This window comes from Cebus imitator, unplaced genomic scaffold (genome assembly GCF_001604975.1).
Source record: "Cebus imitator isolate Cc_AM_T3 unplaced genomic scaffold, Cebus_imitator-1.0 Scaffold65, whole genome shotgun sequence".
Lineage (NCBI taxonomy): Eukaryota > Metazoa > Chordata > Mammalia > Primates > Cebidae > Cebus > Cebus imitator.
The window spans coordinates 7590326-7613669 of record NW_016107380.1 but is presented as its reverse complement, the minus strand read 5'-3'; the positions used below and the strand labels follow the sequence as shown (position 1 = coordinate 7613669).

The following is a 23344-nucleotide window of genomic DNA, read 5'->3' as shown; positions in this document are numbered from 1 at the left end:
AAATGGTGATTGCTTGGCCCTGACTCATCTCCACTAGGAAGTATTCGTGCTCAGTGATCCAACATTTTGTAATTTTTCTAAGATATTTTTACAAGGAACTAGGTAAAACAATACAGAGGATACAATGGAAATTTATATCCTTGGATTTTTTTAAAAAGTGATTCTTAAAGAAATGAACAATGAAGTGTTGTATTCTTAGTATATTAGTGTATGTGATATATTATATCATATATTTGTTTTCTTTGTTCTTAACCCCTTTGTTCCAAGGGTCAGGATATCCTGATGCTAAGTACTATTGCAAAATAACTGAACAAAAATAAAAATAGTCAAATACTTAGGAAACTCTTCAGTTGTTATGTCAAGGAAGTTTGTGAGTGAGGAGTGAGTTTAAGACATTATTCAGGAAATATGATAATAAAGCGAAAGAGTCTGCATGTGCTTATTAAATAAAATCATCTCAATCCTAGAGAGCCTTGATGCCCCCAGCCTGATGAAAGGGTAAGAGAAGGACTGGACAGGCTGTCAAAGTGGTGCAAGTGTCAAACTGATATTTGAATCCTTTCATCTCATACCAGAGAGGGAAATAAGGAAGGGCACATCTTTCTAATCAAGTAGACCATTGATTATTTCCTAATTGTGTTGTATGAATATCTGGTTGTTATAGAAAGAGCTGCTTGATCAATATTTCAATAACAAAATTCACCAAAAGCAGTGTCTTCAATGTCTTTATTATTGTTTTATACCCTCTTGACCCTCCTTCACCTGTTAGAAAAGAGAACAGGTTTGCTAGTATACTTTTCAATCTAGAAAAAAAGAAAAGTCACTTAATCCAGTATGGAAAACTAAAGTTATTAACCATAGGTTTAGAGAAATAATAATAACAATAAAATTACAGTTGTCTTTGCTGGTTTCAACTTTGAAAAAAAAAATGAGATAGGAGCAATGAAAATAAAACATACTCTACAGTGATCTCCTCTTCCCCAAGTTTCCTCCTCTCTCCCATGAAGAAATATCAAAAAATTGTGTGATAAACCAGCCTCGAAAGGAATGTAGGGCAGAAGCAGCAGATTATACATCAGCAAAATGGCATGCCAAGCAAAATAAAGCACTTCACAACGTGGAGACGTGAGGAGAGGAAGATGGGATTGCTACAATGTCCTCCAAGAAAACAGGGGCTATGCACCTGAGTGCACAAGTTCAAATTGTTCCTACAAACCCAATACAAAACCACCCCACTTTCGTTTCTGTCCAGGGCCTTTCACATAAGCTACAGGGGGCATCGCCTTTTGTTGAATTGGTTCTTACTTTCAGAATTGGCACCTCCATCTCTGAGACAAGGAACAAGCGGCATGGCCCACAGTTGAGGTTGCCCTCAATTCAACCACTCTCAGGTCGGGGACACAGTAGTCAGTGGCCCACATAATAAGTCAACAGTGTTCTCCCTGCAGAAGGTGAATCGTTAACACTCTTTTCTTTCTTTCATTGCCATTTATGCCCCCGTGAACATCCTTTAAAATTATTGTTCCTTTGAAAATGGATTTTGAATGGCCCTGAGCCACATGTCCAGGCTATGCAGGCCACTGCCATATGCATGAGGATGTTGATGCTTCCCTAATTCGCATCTTTTGGAGTTAGCTGTGGAATGCGATGCAATGTTATTTCCCTTCCAGCTGAAGGGCAGCTGAGGTTACGAAGGGATTTGACTAACAGGTCATAACCCAGTTAGGTTTGCTGAGAACCAAGTGACACAGGAGGGAGGGATCAAATGGAGGCACTGAGGATCCACCAAGCCCATCCCACCACTGGTCTTGGTGACTGGGCCACGTGCCCCCTAGCGCCCCCCAGACCTTCCAGAGAGAAGCAGCTGAAGATTGGTTCTGCAGACGCTCAGCTTCCCCTGGTTTGTGTTTGTTTGTTTGTTTGTTCATTTGTTTGTTTGTTTGTTTTAGAACTCCTTGGGGCTTGCAGGGCTTGAGCCTGCACCACAGGGGTGACTCCTCACCTGACACCTCCAGATAACTGGCCTGCGGCAAGGCGGGAATCCTTGTGTGAGGTTAGCAAAGGGGAAGCCCTGCTCCTTTGCCTGAAGTCCTTAAGACCTAAGCCATTTGACAAACTTTGACAAGCACCAAAAGAGAATTCAGAACAAATAAATCAGAAGAAAGAAGAGGAAAAGCAAATGCTAGAACTTAGATGGTTTTTTTTATTTTTTTTTTTTCCTCTCGCTGTGGTTCCAGCTGTAGCCTGGGATTAATTAAGTGCTGTGAACTCAGTGCCAGAAAGAGGAGGGGAAAAAAATGCATTCTATCTCTAAGGAAGGAGTACAGTAACAGTTTCTCACCAGTGAGAAAACTAGGGAAGTGGATCGCTCTCGTCGGCAGTGTTTGTGGAGGGCCTGGAGAGACAGGGAGGTTGTGCCAGGCTGGAGGAGGCTCGTCTTTCTGAAGCTGGAGAGGATCTTACGGGGGTTCGCCTCTCCCTGCCTGGGAAGAATTTCCCCTGTGGTAGCAGCAGCAGCTGCAGCAGCAGCAACAGCAGAAGCAGAAACAGCAGCAGCAGGAGCAGCAGCAGCAGCAGCACCACTACCTCCTCTTCTGGGGCACAAGGCAGAATGCCTGTGCTAGAGCGCTATTTCCACCCAGCAGAGCTAGGCAGGAGGTGGAAAGGCCCAGAAGGTGTGCTGCCCTCCTCCCCGGGAAGCCGGCCGGGGTGCCAGCAGGGGCCGCTGCCCTGGGACTTGCCAGAGATGATCAGGATGGTAAAGCTGGTTTGGAAATCCAAAAGTGAGCTGCAGGCGACCAAACAGAGAGGCATTCTGGAAAATGAAGATGCTCTCCGCAGCTTTCCAGGTAAATGGACCATGGGGTGTAATCGGTCACAGAACCAAGTAGGATACCTCCCCTTCTTTGGAGAGTTCAAGCAATAGGGAGGAAGACAAACTGGGTAGCATAGGGTCCAAGGGCTGTGACTTCCAAGTGTCTGCTGTATGATAGAAATGCATCTTAAGATTAAGACTGATTTAGTAGGAGGAGCATTTGACTGGAAATCAAGAAACCTGGGTCCCGGACTCAGCTTGACACACGCTTCCCCCGTGGGCTTGCACTGGTCAAATTTCCTGAGTTTGAGTCGCCACCAAGAAGGGGGTGGATTTGGATGCTCTTTAATGGCCATCCTGACTAACATTTCTTGTCAACAAGTTAGAGATATCCCCAGGAGAATATTCTCCTTGGGCTGCTTTTTATTATTCTTTATATAAAGTAAAATATCTTTTCCAATTTTTAACTCTGCATTTATATCATGTATCATGTTCCCAGCACTGACTTTGACATGCAGGCTTTTTATGTCCTGGGCAAGCTGGTAAACTTTCTTGACTTGGTTTCCCCTTTGACATATGTCAGGAATACAAACACCTTTATTGATATCAACTCACTCACAAATGTAGATATGATGATTCCCAGGGACTCTGTCATGTCATGAGAATGTGCTGTGTTTGGGACAGTTGTGGAGAATGTTCCTGTGTTTCTGACAGTGGACACAACCACCACCAAGATGCCCAGCATGCCTGGGAAGGATCCCAAGGGGCTTCGTAAACTAAGAAAGCCACAGCTGACTGCAGGGCACTGTCTTTGAGGAATATGTTTCTAGATATGTGGAAAGTGGTGGGTTCACTTCAGAAGAAAGAACAGGAGTGTGTGTTTGTGCATCTGAAGTCTTGGCTAGCCCTATGTGGTGGAATGCTGGCGTGCCATTGGCAGTGAGGGATGGGTAGATGGAAAAGATACATCAAAAATTACCTCTCCCTTTCTCATGGAAAGAGACTAGGAAATAAAAACCTGGCTAGTTTCGATTTTAATGATTTATGCCAGGAAATTTTTTTAAGTTTTTAATAATCTATAAAGAATTTATTAAGAAGTTAACACTCTGAGAAAAGAAAAGATTTAAAAGGAAGAAAAAAAAACAGGGTTGGTCTCTACTAAACAATGAGTCCTTGAGTACACAGGAAAGTGAAGGAAACCAGTAAGACTGAGGTTTATGTGGCAATTGGGAGAAGGATGCCCAGGGAGATGGGTCTTGGTCAGAAGCAATGAGGTAATGCTAATCCAGCATTTCATGTGAGTAGGGCAAGAAAAATGGAAAAACCCACCTGGGCAGAAAATTTAACTCTGACGCTTCAACTCTTAGCACTTGAGGTTTGTTTCAGTCAATTAAATGATAAAAATTTATATTTCAAACTGTACCTTTGATAAAACTACCTAATTCAACAGTTGTTAGCACGTCTGTGGGGATAGGTGTGCATTGTTTATATTCTGTATTAGTGGGCATCTAATTCCTGAAAAAGCAATACTTTGGGGAAAAAGCAGAACTCCTATAATTTCTTATGACTTAAAAGGCATATTTTTCTGGATGTCATGAAGCAGGGCTTGTTGGCTTTTACTAGATACCTCTCTACCACTGCCTCACGTTCGGTGGAAACTGTCTGAGAAGCCACTTGGATTCCCAGGAAAGCCGCACCCTGGTCTGCTGTCCTGGTTGCTTGCCTGCGTGGAGACAGGCTCTATTTGAACACCTTTCTGAAGGATGTGCGTTTGCCTCCTCTTCTTCCTCCTGTGCCTCCTCACATTTGGGGAGACGAGGGCTCACCCTTACTGGAATGGGTGTAAAATCTTATCATCCTCCATCTGTGCAAAACAAGGTCATAAGATGCAGCCCCAAAGATGAGATGCTTCACTTTCCAAACTGCCTCGTACCTTCTTCCTCACTCACTTGTCCCTGGTGCTGCATTTCCTCCTAGCATCAGGTGTCTTTAGCTGCACCATTTTCACCACAGCAGCACGACCATGGAGCTCTCAGGAACACTTAAAGACGGTTTCAAAACTTCTGGCATTTTTTTGTTTGTTTTTAGAAAGCGGTGATTTAAGCTGTTTTCAGTTCATGCACAGAGGCAGAGGGTTATAGTAGAAAGTTCCTCAAAAAAACACCAAGACACATGGAGATCTCGCTCTCTCTGTCATTTCATCCTTGCCTCGGTACCCTCAAACAATTTATACTTTCGCTATCCTTTTAAGCAACTGACTATGCATCAAGTGAGCCTTGCTTTATGCTTGAAATGTTTTTTCTTGGCTCAGTCAACTGAAAATTTTCTATTCAAACAACAAAACCCAGGTCAAGCATCTCTCTCTTTAAAATGCTTTTCCTGATCACCAACAGCCTCCCATCTCCCCCAGTGGTTTTCTGCTCCCTCCTCTTTGCTATCTTTACCTGTAGTTACTTAACATTTTACATTTAGAGCACACAATATTTTTGCTATGCTAGTAACTAAAAACAGAAAAATTAAATGTTATTCTGTGGATATTTTGACTGCTTGTGATAACGAATTGATTTAAATTTTTTTAAACCATGAAATTGCAGAAATTCCAAATCAAACCAACAGTTACTTTAGAGAACTTTAAAGATGGCTATCACTGAATCTTAATGTTTTTAATAACACCTTAAAAGTCCCAGCATTTCTTTTCCTTAGCAAAGGGCATCATTATTTTTATTCACACTACTTCAACAAGACTGGAACTTTGTTTCTCACAAGTGAAGTAGAGAAATGGTCTGAGATTTGCCTAAGGTAATAAAAGGAAAGAATTAAAAAACACATACACATGTTCATTTTTTGAGATGGAGTCTTGTTCTGTGGCCCAGGCTGGAGTGCAATGGAGTGATCTCGGCTCACTGCAGCCTCCGCCTCCCGGATTCAAGCAATTCTCCTACCTCAGCCTCCCAAGTAGCTGGGATCGCAGGCATGCACCACTGCACCAGCTAATTTTTTGTATTTTTAGTACAGATGGGGTTTCTCCACGTTGGTCAGGCTGGTCTCGAACTCCTGACGTCAGGTGATCTGCCTGCCTTGGCTTCCCAAAGTGCTGAAATTACAGGCATGAGCCAGCACGCAGAGCCCATGAGAGGTTTTAAGATGAAATATGCTGAATTGAGAGTGATGGAAGGGAAAGAACAGTCCCCTGGAGAGAGTGGAGAAATGCCAGAGAGGTGATACAGGGGAACATATTCCACCATCTTCAGAATGGCATGTTCTGCAGACTGTTAGGTGGCTGTCCAAGGCAATAGACTGTAGGACAGGATGGGAGATGACAGGAGGAGGAGGAGCTTGTCACCTTCACACGTGAGGGTGTATTCATCTGGGAGTGTCCCCAAAGTTGGGCATTGGCCAAGACACTGCTCACCCTAGAAAGGGGCTCTGGAAGTTATCACCGTGCTTGAGGTCTAAGTGTCAACTCTGTTCTTTGAACCACACCCAATTATTTAATTGTCTTAATACTTATATCCTTTTCCCTTTATGAAGCAAACAAAGGATGATCTGATTATCTAGTTAACCCCCTGTATTTTGGAGATGAGATGAATAGTTCAGAGAGACTTAATAAAGCATCCAGGGTCACACGTTAAAACTGCATCAGAACCAGACCGGCATGTCAAATGCCCAACTGTGGTCCACAAAATTCATGTGATCAGAGTACATGCTGGGTAATATAAACTTAAGTTTAATCCAAGATGTGGCTTTATTGATTATATGTAGATGGGGTAAAATGAGAATTCATCATGTAAAATAAACCTTGGTCAAACCAGAAAAATAGTATTACCATGCAGAACAAGTCAAAGGATTATGTCTTATATATATTTTCTACTTTTTTTGTGGGCTTTCGTCTTAGATCCAAGCTTCATGTACTGCAAATATCCAGGGAAAGATCCCCAACTATTATCAAGAGAAAGTCACCTTATACCATTGCAGTGAGGGCATGCACCCATGTGGGAATGGAGAGAGGGACGAGAATAGGAAATAAGTAAGTGGCTTCTCAGACACTGTGCAGACAAATATGATGCTAATTATAATTCTAGTCAGCAACCTGTTTAAGGCTAGATATCCCTTAGCAGAACTTGTTCTTAGTTGAATAATTTGATTTTGGAATTCAACCAAATAACTGCAAACTCTGCAACTGAAACTTACCTTTCATTTCAGTGTCTCTGGTCTAAATTTTGCATTATAGTTTACTTATTTATTAAGTTTGTTCTGATTTCAATAGGAAAATATAAATACACACAAATCTCTCAAAGAAAGAAACTCATTTTCCCCATAGCCATTGTAACATCTCTTGCCTTTCAAGGAGAATACAAAATCAGAAATTTGCTTTATTCCCAGGCCTGAATATCAAACAGTTTCAGAGAAGAAAATCTCTAAAACCATTCTATGATGCCAGTACTCTACAATTCAAATTAATATTTAAACTACTATTTCAAAATGTCTTAAGTATCAAGCATGATATAAACCAAATATGTTGAAGAATGAATACTTCAATCATTATAATCAAGAAGCATTTATGGGATGCTTAGTGTGTACCAGGCACTGTGCTAGGCACCAGGGACTCAGAGATGAATCAAAAGCTTAATGAAAGAACAATGATGGATTTATGAATCAGAGCTCTGTCTACAACTACAGTGGGAAAACTGTACTTGTTAGCTTCAACCTCTCTGTCAACTCAAACTACGGACTGGAAAACTGGTAAAACTCTAAAACACTTGTAAAAATGTGTACACTTTCAAATACTCATCGGTTCTAATGATTTCATTCAAAGCAGGACAAATTGCTTTGAGCAAAGAATCAATTAGTCTCAATGCCAGATAAGTATTAACTCAACATTTTTCTAAAACTACTGCTTTTAGACATCAGTCTGTTTTTAACTCTGTAGCTATGCTGGATAATAATAATCATCATTAATAATTTAATTCATCTTTTAAATGTGAATGCAAATTTAATCAAAACTGTAACACATCATCTTACTTTAAACTAAACCTTTTCCTTCACTTGACTTGTTTTCATGAATGACAGAAACCCAGGTTCAAAACTGCTAACTCCAGCTCCCCAATTCCCACTAGTTTTAAGTCCATAAGAGAGGCTAAGGATGCCAGAGTATAGTTGCAGTGTTGAGATTTTAAAAGTTTTAAATTCTGCATCTTCATTACTGAATTGTGTGACCCTGGGTGGGTACTTCAGCTCTTGGTGCCTCAGTTTCCTCTTCTATAAAAAGAGAATAACTAATAGCATCTTTGCATAAGGTTTTTGTGGGGATTAAATGACATAATAGCAAAAAAAAAAAAAAAAAAAACAAAAAAAAAAAAAAAAAAATCTAAGTTCCACCACACTCTTAGTAAATGTAAACTCTCATAATTATTGGTGTTGGTGTTATTTTCTCAACAACTTCTCTCATTCATTCTCTTTTCTCTGATCAGTTGCATGGCCTTTGGTCAAACCTCATGTTATTTTGTCTATAATCTTGCAATAGCCTCCAACTCTCTCTATCCATTGTCATTCTATTCTGTGATTTACATCAACAGTGTTCAAAGAAAAATCAGGCTGGGTGCGGTGGTTCATGCCTGCAATCCCAGCACTTTGGGAGGCTAAGGGGGTAGATCACAAGGTCAGGAGACCGAGACTATCCCAGCCAACATGGTGAAATCCTGCCTCTACCAAAAATAGAAAAATTAGCTGGGTATGGTGGTGTGTGCCTGTAGTCCCAGTGGCTTGGGAGGCTGAGGCAGGAGAATTGCTTGAACCCAGGAGGCTGAGATTGTGGTGAGCCGAGATCGCGCCACTGAACTCCAGCCTGGCAACATAAGGAAACTCGGTCTCAAAAAAAAAAGAAAAATCAAGATATGTCTCTACCCTTCTTCAAAATTCTTTAATAATTCTCTTGTGTCTGCAGAGGAAATTCAAATTCTTTACTCCTGCATTTGAAGTTCTCCATCTGGCACTAGCTCACTTTTCCAGTCTTATTTGTCATTACTGCTCTCTGATCACTCATATTCTACCCAGACAAGACAGACATCCCACAGACCCTACTTGTTTTCTGCTCATTGTTCCCAATGCTTAAAATGACTTTGCTCCGTGTCCCTAACCTCTCCCATTCCTTAATAGCCCACTCGCATCCTACCCACCTCATGAATCCCTCCTGAGATTACTGAAGGAAAGTATGTCTTTCTCTTCTGAAGTTTCACAGAACTTTCTTTGTATTTAACAGGAAAATCACTTTATTTTGTTACAATTAGTGTACATTTTCTTCCTCTCCTCCTAGATTCCAGCTCTTTGAGAGTCTGGAGAACATTCTATTTTCTTCATGTTTTCCCTGACATCTATCACATGGCAGCCACTCAAGGCATTTTGATATGTGAGAAAAATAAAATATTATCAGAAGGAATAAAACAGCTTATAAATTGCCATTAAGTACATGAATGAACATCTTTTTAGAGACAGATTACTCAAGAAACGTGAATTCTAGCTCTCCTTTTTAATGGAATCTTTTTTAAACATATTCTAGCAGAAGATCAGGATTAGTCATTATAGCTTTTAAAATAAAAGAAGACACAAGAGTGAAATTCAGAACTATTAAAAAAAGGTATAAGTGAAAAACCAATATAAACAGCTCTCTCTTCATACAGAGAAATTGTAATTTGCTGATAATTGCAAAATTTTAGAGCAAATGCATGCATTTGTAGACTTTTTAAATAATTACTCTGTTCATGCATTTTGGAACACTTTGCATAAACTAAAGTTTCAAAAGCGGCTTCTTCTACAGATAACAGTCTGTAGACTCCCAAACATAATTTCAAAAATAGAGTGCAGAAGGTGTGTGTTTACCCAGCCCTACAAATGAGCTTTTGAGGGGCTGGCGCTCAATGGAGGATGGTATTCCCAAGTCCTCTGCCCGTTCTCTGCACAGTTTCTTTTTTCTTTTCTTTCCTTTTTTTTTTTTTTATTTAATTTTAAACAAGCCTGATTCAACTCAACAGAAAAGCATTGACTTTTGCATCAGACAAATTCCTTAAAAAAAAAATTAGTAGCTTTATTGTGAAAAGTCCAAAAGCTTTGAGGTTATTTTTTTAAATCACAGAAGCAACTGAAAGTATGCAGTCTCTTCTATCTGATTTCGTTTCACTCTTTAATTTTCAGTACGCTTGATAATACATAGAAGGTTCATCTCATCATATCAAAAATAGGCAGGGTTGACGGAATTTGTGATGTAATACAATGCTGTAGTCTTGATGGCACACAGTGTGAAGTTTACACTTCATTTTCTTGTTTATCCCTCTCTGCTTTTCCATGCATTTCGCTTTGGAATTGACTTTGATCTCTAAAATGCCAAAAGACCACCCCAAGAAATGAGTTTTATATCTTTGGACTTGTCTTAAATTTCCCCAAACTATAAAATTATTAGAAACTCCTAAGCACTTCTTCTTACCTAAAAAATCCACAGGGCATATATTTCAGAGTTTATAAAGCAAGCCACTGTCCTGAGCATTTCGTTAGTTCATCGGCTATCATACAAATGCTGAGGGAGTACTCCAGTGAGTAGGTCGCAGGTCTCATCATGAGTGACAGGATAAAACTTGTCAGCCTTGTACACAGTTGGAAGGCACGGCTGACAAAGACAAAGCAGGGTTTAGTTGTGGAAGGCCTTGGGTCCAAGGGGCCAAGCTTACTACAGAAAAATAAAATCACTAGAGAGAAAAGCACATATTTCAAGAAAGACTGAGTCACCAGTTGCATGAACATGGTAGTAAAAATAAAATAATTGAAAGGTACAGGAGCCAGAAAATTGTAAAATAAAGTCAAGGTGAGAGCTATGATGGAATGAATGTCAATCTTTTGGAAAGGTATCAAAAAGGAAAATTAAATAGCCAAGGGTAATAAGACACATATCATGTAATAATTAAAATGTTAATATTTCTTAAACTCTGGAATTAAAGCCAAAACTAAAGAAAGATTCTCTTTCTTGCTTCCGTCTCCAAATCTTTTTGGGCGATACCCAAATATTTCACATAAAGCCATAAACAAGAGCAACAAGCACTTCAGAAAACGTGAAGAAATGTACATTTAGAGGATTTGTGACAGTAGTTTGTTCAAAGCAGTGGATAGTTTGATGAATAAAATAATTTAGAAAAGACATGTCAGGCAGACAGCCAGGCCTAGAGCACCCAGAAGAAGGGAGTCAGGTGAGGTTACTACAAAGAAACGTTCAAATATAAGAAGTGTAATCAAAAACACATACAGAAATGAGAAGGAAACAGTCACTATTTAAACCATTTGTAACAGAGATTTCAAATTTGCACGCTCAAATGTGTAATGACATATAGCCTAAATTTCTTCTTCAACCAAGCAAATTATCCTCTTGAGCCCATCCTGATGGGGAATAGGGAGACTGAAGCTTGCTAATTAGCAACATGGTGGTCAATCTCTTCTCGATTACATTACTTCTTTTGAACAAATACCTTCCCACTCTTTGCTCCTCTCCAGGTTGGCATCTGGGTGAATATGTGCCTCGGGTTCCTACAGACCTAACGTATGTTTCTCCTGCACACACCTGAGAGGTGCCAACCTCAGAGAGAGAAGCAAAGGCATGTTCATGTGCCACTGGGCTCTGCCTTTGGCTCTTACCTGCAATTCCCCAGGGTATCAGGAGTAGACTTTGTGACTCTGTCTTGGGCATGACCTTACCCTGTGCCATATCCTCTTTCCTCCCTGGAGAAGGAAGCCTCAATGTAGGCCCATATCTACAAACCCACCTATTAATATATTAAAGCGATCTAATAAAAGAATACAGCTTTCCACAAAAACAAGCTCTTAAGATTATTGTCTTTCTGCAAACTGCCACACAAAACAAACTCCGAAAACCTGTTACTCTGAAGGTCAAACAGTGAATATCAGCTCCCTCCTTTTCTTCTCGTTCTTGCTATAATATTCCAAATGATCTTCAGCGTATGCCTCTGGAGGGGTGGAAGCAGAGGATATGAACAAGAGAGTGCAAAAGAAAAAAAAATGGCACACGGACATACATCAAAAAACAGGATCTCTATCACACATTGGTTAAGTTATCATGTGCTAGGCCCTATCCTTGAGCATTGCATATTTGATATGATTTATTTTAGTTACATTCTCATGCAAGAGCTAGACCTGATTATTCTACCCTCTCTGCTACCTCTCTTTCTCTGTCTATTAAAGTAAACACATACATTTCCACAACCATCTCAAAACACTGACACTGAAAACTTTGACCAAATGACTGTAATGCATGAAAAACGATGTGTACAATCTCACCTTTCTGGTGGGCTTTCACATTGAGAGCTGAGGTTCTGTATCTGGAATAGTGGTCCTAATAGTACAATGCATTGCATTCTAGTCAGGTCTGATACATTTTCACTGCTTAAATGTGCTAATTGGAAATTCTGAGAGCTCTTCTCCTCCTTTCTTTGGCCCTTATCCCCTAGAAAGAAAATGGGTAGGGAATGTAAATAGACAAAATTGGATTAAAACACATTTTGTTTTTGAAAAAGTCTCAAATTCTCCAAAAATTGTTAGAAACATACTAGGAGGTCACAGAATGGAAAATGGTGTTTCAGTATTACATACAAATACTGAACTTCTGATGCTAAACAATAAGCATCAACCAAATAGGTGTTATTTCCAACTTAGAAATAGAAGAAATTGAGACCTCTATTTACTGGTTGTTTATTTAAGATATTCAGAAAGGAAAATGAAAAATTCAAATTTCTAGTTTTCTTTTCTCAGTGCATAGCATTGTGCTTTCTGTCTGGGACAGTATAAAGGAGATTATGACCTGTTAGAAGAATCACTGATACCAAGGTAGAATGGCATATGCTTTACAATAAAGTAGAAATCATATTCTGTGGGAACATAGAGGAAGAATCAAAAGTGTTTATTCGACTAAGTTTATTTAGCACCTATCATGTGCTACAGAGTTTCTTCATTCCTTAGAAAATAAATATTCATGAGCCAAAAATGTTGAGATGAATGGACAGACGGACAGACGGACAGACGGATGGATGGATGGATGGATGGATGGATGGATGGATGGATGGCTGGATGGATAGATAGATAATAGGTAGGTAGGTAGGTAGACAGGTACATAAATATGATACATGATACACTAAATGTACATACACAAAGTCTGTGCCAACTGTCGACACGTAAGAGAGTGGTTAATTCTGTCTGTATGATGGTGATAAAGGAGATGTCAAGAAAGGAGGTGATGGGCTGGGAATGGTGGCTCACACCTGCAATCCCAGCACTTTGGAAGGTGGAGGCAGATGGATCACCTGAGGGTAGGAGTTCAAGACCAGCCTGGCCAACATTGTGAAACCCCGTCTCTACTAAAAATACAAAAATTAGCCAGGCATGGTGGCAGGTGCCTGTAATCCCAGCTACTTGGAGGTTGAGGCAGGAGAATCACTCAAACCCGGGAGGCAGAGGTTGTAGTGAGCTGAGGTTATACCATTATACTCTATCCTGTGTGACAAGAGGAAGACTCCATCTGAAAAAAAAAAAAAAAAAAATGGAAGTGATTTTTTTTTAAGGTACCATTTAAGGTAAGTTACATTTCTCCAAGTGAAGAAAAGATGGAAGACACTATAGGATAAGGAAACATAGGACCAAATGCGAGACATTTCAGGAAAAGCCAAGTTGTGCGGTATAAAGTGAATCAGGGAAGGGCTAGGGTAAGGTTAGAAAGATAGGCTGGGGGTCAGGTTGCCAACAGCCTCATCTGTCTTTCTAAGGAGTTTATCCTCTAGCCCATAAGAAAACTTCAAACAATTTTAGTGCAAAGTGACATGATAAATTTTACATTTTAGAAAGATCATTCTAGTCACAGTGGCTGGTGGAGAGGTCGAGTTTGGGTGAGCATATTAATGAACATGTATAACCGTAAGTGGCATTCATTGACCATATTTGGAAGATGCTAAAAAATTTTGAGATGCTGAATATTTTCCCTTCAACTTACAAACAAAATTTTCCAAGTGCTATATATTTTACACAAAGCCACAAGAAGTAATATAGAAATAATCAAACCAAAGCCCTTGACATATGGTATCATCCTATCATGAAGGATTTATATTTCCATCTAGACCTGCAGTGACAGTCATGTCTATCTCTTCCCCAAATGCAGAGCACAGTTTATCACCACAGTCTCAGAACAGTCTATCCTTCTTACATTGCCAACTCATATTTCTTCTAGTCCTTAGATGGCCTGTTTTGTTTGATTGTTTGCTTGTTTTTGAGATGAGGTCTTATTCTGTCACCCAGGCTAGAGCGCAGGGGCTCAATCACAGCTCACTGCAGCCTTGAACTCCTGGACTCAAGCAATCCTCCCTCCTCTGCCTCCCAGGTAGCTGGGACTATGGATGCACACCACCATGCCGAGCTAATTTTTTTTTATTTTTTAAAGACATCATCTTGCTGCATTCCTCAGTCTGGTCTTAAATTCTTAGCCTCAAGTGATCCTCCTGCCTCTGCCTCCCAAAATGCTGGGATTACAGTTGTGAGCCACCCTACTGGCCCTCCATTTTTTCTGAGCAAACAATTCTTCCAACACTAGATACCACTGGATGGATGAGAAAACTCAGAAAAGTATGATTTTTTAATGTGGTTTATAATGTAGTGCGATCAAGTTACGTACTCAAAAACAAACCAAGTGTGATTGATACTCTGTGGGGATTGGGCATTAACTGACCCTTTGTAGGTTGACCCAGGAAGGCTCTGTGCTGGACTGATCATTACAACTAAGTCTTTATGATGGTTAAGATCTCAACCAGATGTGAGAAATTTGGTGAGGGAGTAAACATGAACATAGGTACGAAGACAAAGAAGCACAGGAAATGATTGAGAATGGAGATTAGTCAAATTCCCTTGGCACAGTGTTAGGAGTGAAGAAGAGTGGAAAACAGAGAAAGATTAGTGTGAACAGACTACATATAGACAAGAAACCTTAACTCTTGTAGAACCATTGAAAATCTTTAAATGGAACAGTAAAAGTTAGTTTCCATTGAATTTGATGATGAAAATGGGTCTTTGAGATTATCTAGTTAAATCACTGCAATTTTTTTTTATGATGAGAAAGCTGAGACTCCACAGACGTTACACAACATACCTGGGGCAGAGAGCTAGTTATTGACTGCACAGGGGCCAACTTGAGGTCTATTGACACCCAGCCATGCCACTGACTCAGCCACGCTGCCGGTCATGGTCTAACCCTGAAGCTGCCCAACTCCAGCCAAGGCTTCTCCAACATGACAATCTCTCTAAATCCAATTTTCTGTCCTTTTCACTCCCAAGTACTTAACGTCTCTGTGACGGCATTACATAAGTGTGTGGTGTCCATCTTTCCACGAGCAAGAGTTAGATGTCTACATGTAAACGTGCACGTGATATGTTTATGTGCATTTTTCTTGCTTTCAAACTTACATTAGAAATCGTCTAGGCAAGTCCCAAGCCCTCTCTTTGTGAATTTTTCCATCAACATTGCCTGCAATGTACTAAAAAGATAGACATTCACCAGAAAAAAATAATCCCGGAGGTGAGAATTTAACCAGGATTACAAGGTTAACAAAGTTATAGGTAAGAGAGAGCTGGTAGCTGCTGGTTGCTTAACCAATATAAATAAAATGTTACTGTGGTCCTGTTCAGGAGTTCTGCTGCCTTCTGCATTGTTGCCTGGAGGTAGAATTTCAGGCAGGGCCATTGCAAATGGCTATTGAAGCTTGGGTCTGTGGTACCTGTACCCATAAGCTACTGAGAATCAGCCTCTCAATGCCTCAGGCTCTCTTTGAAGAGGTAGTAGTGACCATGATTCAGGCCTGTGCTCAGAAAGCGAGTTGAAGATTTAGCTACCTTTAGGCAAGATGTTGTAAACTGGACAGGCCCAGCCCCCATCGTTTGTTTTCCTTTCCTGCTTCTATAAGATGTTTGTAGCCCCAAAGGAACAGTGCAGTCTTTGATGGCCATTTTTCCTCTTTTATCCTCTGAAACTTTCTCCGCCTCCTCTCGGAGCCTTCCCGGGCTGCCTGCTAATGCCGTTCAGAGCCTATCTGCTTATGACTACCCAAATAAGGCAATAGTTAGAAATACAATTGAAGTGGCTTCTTCTTTAAATCAACAATAGACCTTGTTCCATTAAAAATATGATCCTACTCTGAACCATTGCAGAAATTTTTTTGATGCTTAAAAAGAAATGTCAGTGAGTAAGGGGAGTGGGGGCAGGCAGAGATTTCTGATGTTATTCTTAATTATTTTTACTCCATGTTCTCTGTACCTTTGGATCTAGCTGAGACAGAAACAGTGAAATGCCATAAAATAACCCTCTCTCGAAGTATATTTGGCCTCACAGGAAACAGGAAATACCAGAAAAGATCACAAGAAAAGCTGTAATCATAAGATTTCTAGCCTAATTCTTTTGACGTCAGCAGTTTAGATAAGTCAGATAAGCAATCGTGAGCATCCGTGAGTTTTTGAGTGCCAATCCAAATACCCACAGGGCATCTTCAACCCTTTTGAACTCTTGCATTGTTGTTTAGCCCCTGTGAGGAGGCTCTCCTCTCTTCCCTGCAAGAAGCATATCCTGAAATTGTGAATTATAGATTTTATGTCAACATTAAGGTGTTCAAAGACATTACGCAGAGCTTCTAAATTGGTCCTGTAGCCAATTCAGCTTGCTAGATGCATTGTAAACGCTGGATGAAGCCAGTGTTAATAAAACAAAGGAAAACCAAGCCTGGTTCATCTCAAAGGGAGTTTGCTTCCTGAAGTTTAAGTTTTCCAATCTGGGTAACTAATCTATGGCCATGTAATTTCTCTGACAATATGCTAAAAGATTTCTTACCATATTCAAAGTATTTAGTAACTCCTTCATTCTTCATTATTTCCACCTTTCCTTAGCTACCACCATCTCCATTGCCGACCACAACAACATATTTATGGGTTGGTTAGATATAAATGGGTTGGTTAGATAAATATGGGTTGGTTAGATATTGGGGAATACACTCCCCTTTGAGACATTTTCCTAACTTCAGAACCAGAATCATGAACTTGACCATTGCATAATAAGCAGAGGCACAGGTATGGGCTGTTCAGGGCTTCTTATAAGAAGCTTACAATGAAACATAAGTACACAAACACATTAAACCATTCTGTCAGGATGAGTGCTAAAGCCATATATAAAAAGTAGGAGGAAGGAGAACAGTTACGTGAAGCAGTTGAGCAAAACTGGGACCTGAACTTCCTAGCAGACAGGGCAAAGGGGGCGCAAAAATGATTATAACATTCATTATCTCCAGGAAGATTTGCTGGGAAGAAAAATAAATATTTTTCCCGGCTTTGGGTATGTGGAGCAGTTTTTGATGAGGACTGTCAGTCTGATACTGGAGGATGTCCTCCTGAAGAGTTTAAGCAAATGGGTAGGGGAGAGTTTTGCAGGCCCTTGCAGTGAAAAATGGTTCCATAAAGAACTGGTGAGTTCCAACTGAGGCCTAAACCATTGGCTCCCCAGGAAAAGTGTAGCCATGTGGGGAAAGTGCAAGTCTCCATCCAGAGTTCAGTTCTTGTGGGCATATAAAGTTAGGGTACAGCACCCCCACCCACAGCATGTTGAACACATGCTGCTAATCCCCTCACGGGCATACCTGCCATTATAATCTTTAAAATGAAAAGAAAAATTAAGCAATGCTCCCTTTTAGATAGTAGAAGTGTTTTTATATTTGCCTTTGGTCTGTGCCGGTATTTGGCTTCAGTTACATACACATTGGTAAGGCGCTCTAACTAGCTCATAGGTGAGTCCTGAGTCTTTTACCTGGTTTTTAACCTGGCACTTCTCTCATATGGCTATCCTCTTCCATCCTCATTCCCCCTGAATTGTGGACATGTTCTTGATCCCTATGTCAGACCAGTTCCAAGGCACAAGCTGGGGTCTATCCCATTGGCTCCATTGAATGGTCTCTGTGTTCTCATGCTGCTAGTAAAGACATACCCAGTTGGAGTAATTTATAAAGGAAAGAAGTTTAATGGACTTATAGTTCCACATGGCTGGGGAGGCCTTACAATCATGGCAGAAGACGAAGGAAAAGCAAAGGGATGTCTTCCATGGCAGCAGACAAGAGAGCATGTGCAGGGGAACTCCCCTTTATAAAACCATCAGATCTCGTGAGACTTATTCACTACCATGAGACCAGCATGGGAAAGACCTGCTCCCATGATTCAGTTACCTCCAACTGGATCCCTCCTATGACATATGAGGACTATTACAATTCAATGTGAGATTGGAGTGGGGACACAGAGCCAAACCACATCACTGTGGAACTGTCTTTCATTGTGAGGGTCTGTAAAACTCTTGAATGTGGCTCATCTCTTCATGCATGTATATAATTAGAGCCAAATGTCTGGCACAGACCAAAGGCAAACCTAAAAACATTTCTACTATCTAAAATGAAACACTGCTTCTTAATTTTTCTCTTTCCATTTAAAAGATTATAATGGTAGGTATGCCCATGATGGAATTAGCAGAACATGTTTAACATGAGGGGAGTAAGAAGGGTCAGGGCCGGGGGGGCTGCTGTACTCTAACTTTGTGCTATAAAACATGTGGATTTGCCATTCCAGTAGCAAACCTTGAAAGTATTCTTTACTTCTATTTTTTAATCAAACTTTCTGCTCTCTACCTTGAGTGCCAGCACTGAGTCCTTTGCTTCGTTGGCATTCCCCCAGTGTAGAAACACATGTAGATGGAGAACTCAAAAATTCATGTTTTGTTGAAAGTTCAGAGTAAATATCTGAATGCATTTTTCATTTTATTTGAACCCATTTCACACACTTTGCCTAACATTCTGCTCAGTGAAAATCCTTTTAGTATTTCCCAAGGATCCAGAAAGATTGGAAAGAATGTACATGTTTAGATTAAAAGGTAAATATTACGCTGAAGGAAGCACAGTAACGATGAAAAAAAGTGGCTTCATTCCTATTCAGTACAAATGTGAGGAGCAGCTGGGTGTTAACTGTATCTAGATTCGCTGTCCAGACATTGTTTCTGAGACGACTTCCAAAGAAACTTACAGAGGACGGCTGCCCATGTGGCACAGGCAAGGGGGCGGGGTCTAAAGGAACCAGATTAATAGAAAGAAAACAAGGTTCTTGCTGCTTTATATAAAGAACAAATTTCTTTCTTTGTATTACTCTTTGTAAGAGTTATACACTGGACAATGATACTGCAAGATAAGAAAGGAGAAGAGTGGAAGACTAAAAGATTCCAGAAGGCACAATTGCCAAAGTAACACCATCTTTTTTAAAAAAAACTAGGGCGTTCAGAAAGGAAAAAGAAGACCAGAGCTAGGTAATGTCTGAAGTGGCACAGAGAATGAGCGGACATGTAGAAGGAGGAGGAGGAATCTGGATGGCATTAGAAAGAATGTTCTGTATGGTGTATCTTAACTTCTTAGAGCTGAGCTGCTCCTATTCCTGACAGCTCATCAAGGTCAAGGTCGACAGTTGCTGTACATCATCAGTCTTTCTCACACTAACCATGTTGAATAACTTTGCCCCTTCATTGGAAACCAAGCTTGAATTCAGTACTAGCCAAGATATGTGATACACAAGTGACCTGTTTGCATATAATTGTGATATGACTTCTAATTATATTAATGTGTTTTAAGGACTTCTCGGGCAATCTTAAAGACTGTCAGGTTCTTTCTGCAGTTCTTGTTTTTGTAATTGCCCTACAAAACTGCAAAGTTAGAGGCACACTTTTCAGGAAGCGTTCAATTCTGAATTCCTTTGCAGATAAACTCTCTCTGTGTGTGTGTGTGTGTGTGTGTGTGTGTGTGTGTGTGTGTGTGTGTGTGTAAGTAACAGAGTTTTGCTCTTGTTACCCACGCTGGAGTGCAGTGGCATGATCTCAGCTCACTGCAGCCTCCACCTCCTGGGTTCTAGGGATTCTCCTGCAGCCGCCTCCTGAGTACCTGGGATTAGAGGTGCCTGCCACCATGCCCAGCTAATTTTTTTGTATTTTTAGTAGAGACGGGGTTTCACTGTGTTGGCCAAGCTGGTCTTGAACTTCTGACCTCGTGATCCACCCTCCTCAGCCTCCCAAAGTGCTGGGATTACAGGTGTGAGCCACCGTACCCGGCCTTATTTATATTCTTTTTTGTTAATCTTATGAAGAATTTATAGCCTTCTACTTCCCTATCCCCATCCCCTTTGGCCCTGTCACTGGGCATACTTTTCTTTAATTAATTAATGTGCTTAAAAGATGGGCTCTGGAGCCCAGCAGCCCAGTATCTTTACTAAACTCTTTGGACCTCAGTTTTCTCATTTATAAAATGGAAATAACCAAAGAAACTGCATAGTGGTGCAATTGTGAAGGTTAAGTCAGATAATCCACACAAAGAACTAGCACATTGCTGGTACATAACAAGCTAAGCACTGTAAGCGCTAATGATTATTATCCCACACTATTCTTATTTCTACTGATTACCCAGAAATATTAAGTTGCCTTTTTAGCTTATCCTTGAAGATCAGGAAGCACTAACTCAATTCACATTCCCTCATTCATGGTTCATTACTCTTTGTCATAAATAGTGGGAAGAAAAGTCATAGAACAGACTTTTGGCTTAATTATATTTGCAATTCCAGTGGTAAATCTTGAAAGTATCCTTTACTTCTATTTTTCAATCAAATTCTCACCCATTATACATCAAAGTATACAGTGAAAGCCTAATACCTCTAATCATGCAATTGCCAAAATGTTCTGAATGGTTTAGGGTAGAGATTCAGAGTTTAAAGTTTGGTTGGGTCAAATTACATGCAAAAGTAATTTTGTAGATGCAGTGTTGAATTTGCCAGTATTTGGTTGTCAAGTAAATCCTTAGTTAAAAGGAGAAGTTTGTGTTCTTATTTTTGAGTCATCAATTACTCATGGTATGAATGGTCACTTAAGTCAAAAACCCATGTCATCACAAGGCTTTTACTTGAATATAGACTCCAGATCATCATTTTTGGGGGGATGATATCTGCTCACAATTTTTTGTTTGAGACGGTCTTGCTTTGTCACCCAGGCTGGAGTGCAGTGGTACAATCTGAGCTCCCTGAAATCTCTGTCTCCCAGGTTCAAGTGATTCTCCTGCCTCAGCCTCCTGCATAGCTGGGATCACAGGTGTGCACTGCCACACCCACCTAATTTTTGTATTTTTAGTAGAGATGGGGTTTCACCATGTTTTCCAGGCTGATCTCAAACTCCTGACCTCAGGTGATCCTCCCGCCTCAATCTCCCAAAGTTCTGGGATTATAGGAGCGAGCCACTGTGCCCAGCCTCTGCTTGCAATTTAATAATACAAAAAGCCAATCCATAACACATTACCATTAGATTTCCAACCACAGCTTTTTAGGAATCAAGATTGATCACTCTTGATAAGTGGCAGACTTTTCCAAGGCACCAGAAGTAGAACTCAAAAATCAGGTGGTTTGTAAAGATATCAACATACACTAGTAGTTTATTTTCTAATGAACTGGCAGGGGTCAAGGTCTTCCAGTTATGTTCAAGAAAAAACATTAGATATCCTCATGAGCTTTTAGAGTTTGGATAGTCTTCAGTTGGAAATAAAGGACACCTGAAAACATGTAACATCTGCTCACCCACAAATGTCCAAAGGAGCCTGAAAATATTCAGAACTCCCAGCATGTTCGCTGGACAAAGGCTATGTCCCCATCCCACCTCCAGTATCTATTTCCTGGGAATTCAGTAGCAATGTAGAAACAATAACCAAAGGGAATTAAGAAAAAGAATATCCAGTTAATCACTCTTAAGAAAATAGAACTAGTAAGAATTATCTCATTTTGGATGTACTACTCATTAGCAGCCCTAGTTTATGACATTCCAATGTTTTAAACAATGGTGGATTCAGGAGGCTTACAAACCTCACCTTTTATCAACACACATGGTGTCTGGTATCCTTCTGTGCTATAAAATGTGGATTTGGGGAAAATGTTTAAGAGAGGAGATGAGGAAGAGGGATTTTAATGGGTGGTATTTTACGGAATTCAGAAGGAAAAATACTATGCCATGTCCATTTACTAGAACCAAATGATTACTGGAACCAAAGTCATCTACTTTAAATAACTACTTAACCATTGAGGACATTGATTCGGGGAGAAAAAAAAAGAAAAAAAAAACCGTGATTTATATAAGGAATAGTTTAATAAAAGTAAGCCTCCTTTGCTATGGAAATAGCAAAAATAGGATTAGAAAGCCGACAACTTAAATATACATAATCCATAATCATGTCTTTTTAGACAGATGAATTATTAATGAGTCAGTCTGAACAGTTGTTTGGCATGAAGAGTGCTGACAGGTCAGGTTAACCTGCACTTTGGGCCAAGGGTGGTCTAACTAACAGCAACTTTGCAGGGTAGGAGTTAACCCATTTATGCCAGAGGTTGCAGTTTATTTTTATAAAAAATCAGACCTTGGTGATGACCTTGAGAAATAGAATATAAGTAACTCCCACAAGCTTAGCATTCCATTAATCCAACACTAGGCATCAAAGGGTTAAGAGTGACTTGTTTCTGAGGCAGGGAGAAGATGGAAGAATGAATGCAGACTCCATCTCTGACCCCAGTTGCTCAATGGTTCCTCAATGCAGTTATACAAAATTAATCAAATCCCTGGATGAAGAATCAAAAGGCATCTTCCTACTTGCTATGTGGATGTAAACCTTCCTTCTCTGTGCACCAGAGCCAGCCAGACTGGATGCTGTGGAGACCTGAGCCGTGGTGGAACCCTGCCAGGCAGGCACAGTCACTTGAAACAGAGCCCACATTTGATTTAAGCTCAGAATGACAACTTTGGCAAGTAGGGGTGGTGGCTTTGCTGCAGTTGAGCAGGAAAAGCCTAGCTGTTACGCATAAATTTGTAAGTTTTAATTATCCAAATTCCAAGAACGTAGTAGCTGCTTGAGTACTATCCCAAAGTCTACTTGCTTAATCTCCCCAAAATCATGCCATTCAGTTTTCATAACTATTTCACATTCAGAATGTTAACTCTTACCTCCTCACAGTTGAAACAAATGGACTGCTTCTGTAAGTAAAAGGCTAATCATCCTACATCTCAATTAAGAAAATAGTGAAGATGATGGTAGAAACATTGAACATCACTTCATAGGAAGCATTTTCCATAATCATTCCTGACCTACCTGAACTCTGCCAAGCTTGGAGAGGGATGGGAAGACATACAAATGACAACCCTTCCCTTTGAAAATTTTCAACCCAGTTTGGAATAGAGGAACCAGGCATAAAGACCTAACTAAAATTCAAACCCATGTATTCTAATGTGGAATGTTAATCTGAAAAATTGGAAGGCACGTATATCAGGATGAAAATGGATAATTAAGTCTAGTTTATCAAAATGAATAGCTAATGTATCCCCTCTTCTTCTTTAGCTTATCATTATTTTGCAGGGCA

At 40.2% G+C, this 23344-nt stretch overlaps 1 protein-coding gene and 1 long non-coding RNA gene across 5 annotated transcripts in view; one reads left to right on the top strand and one right to left on the bottom strand.

Moving 5' to 3' along the window:
• Positions 1 to 12884, bottom strand: part of LOC119471589 — a 127146-nt gene extending 114262 nt beyond the window's left edge. For both annotated transcript variants that reach the window (XR_005200656.1, XR_005200657.1), the window contains exon 1: positions 12149 to 12884. This is a non-coding gene — a long non-coding RNA (uncharacterized LOC119471589). The remainder of the gene's footprint in view (positions 1 to 12148) is intronic.
• PDE7B (phosphodiesterase 7B) overlaps positions 1 to 23344 on the top strand; it is a 336838-nt gene that overhangs the window by 176496 nt on the left and 136998 nt on the right. Inside the window, exon 1 of one of the 3 annotated variants that reach the window (XM_017530471.2) lies at positions 1736 to 2849. The exons of the other annotated variants lie outside the window; for them this stretch is intronic. Within the exon in view, the coding sequence (XP_017385960.1) occupies positions 2612 to 2849 (238 nt within the window). The 5' untranslated portion in view covers positions 1736 to 2611. Of the gene's footprint in view, positions 1 to 1735; positions 2850 to 23344 lie in introns of those variants that run through there. 3 annotated transcript variants of the gene reach the window in all.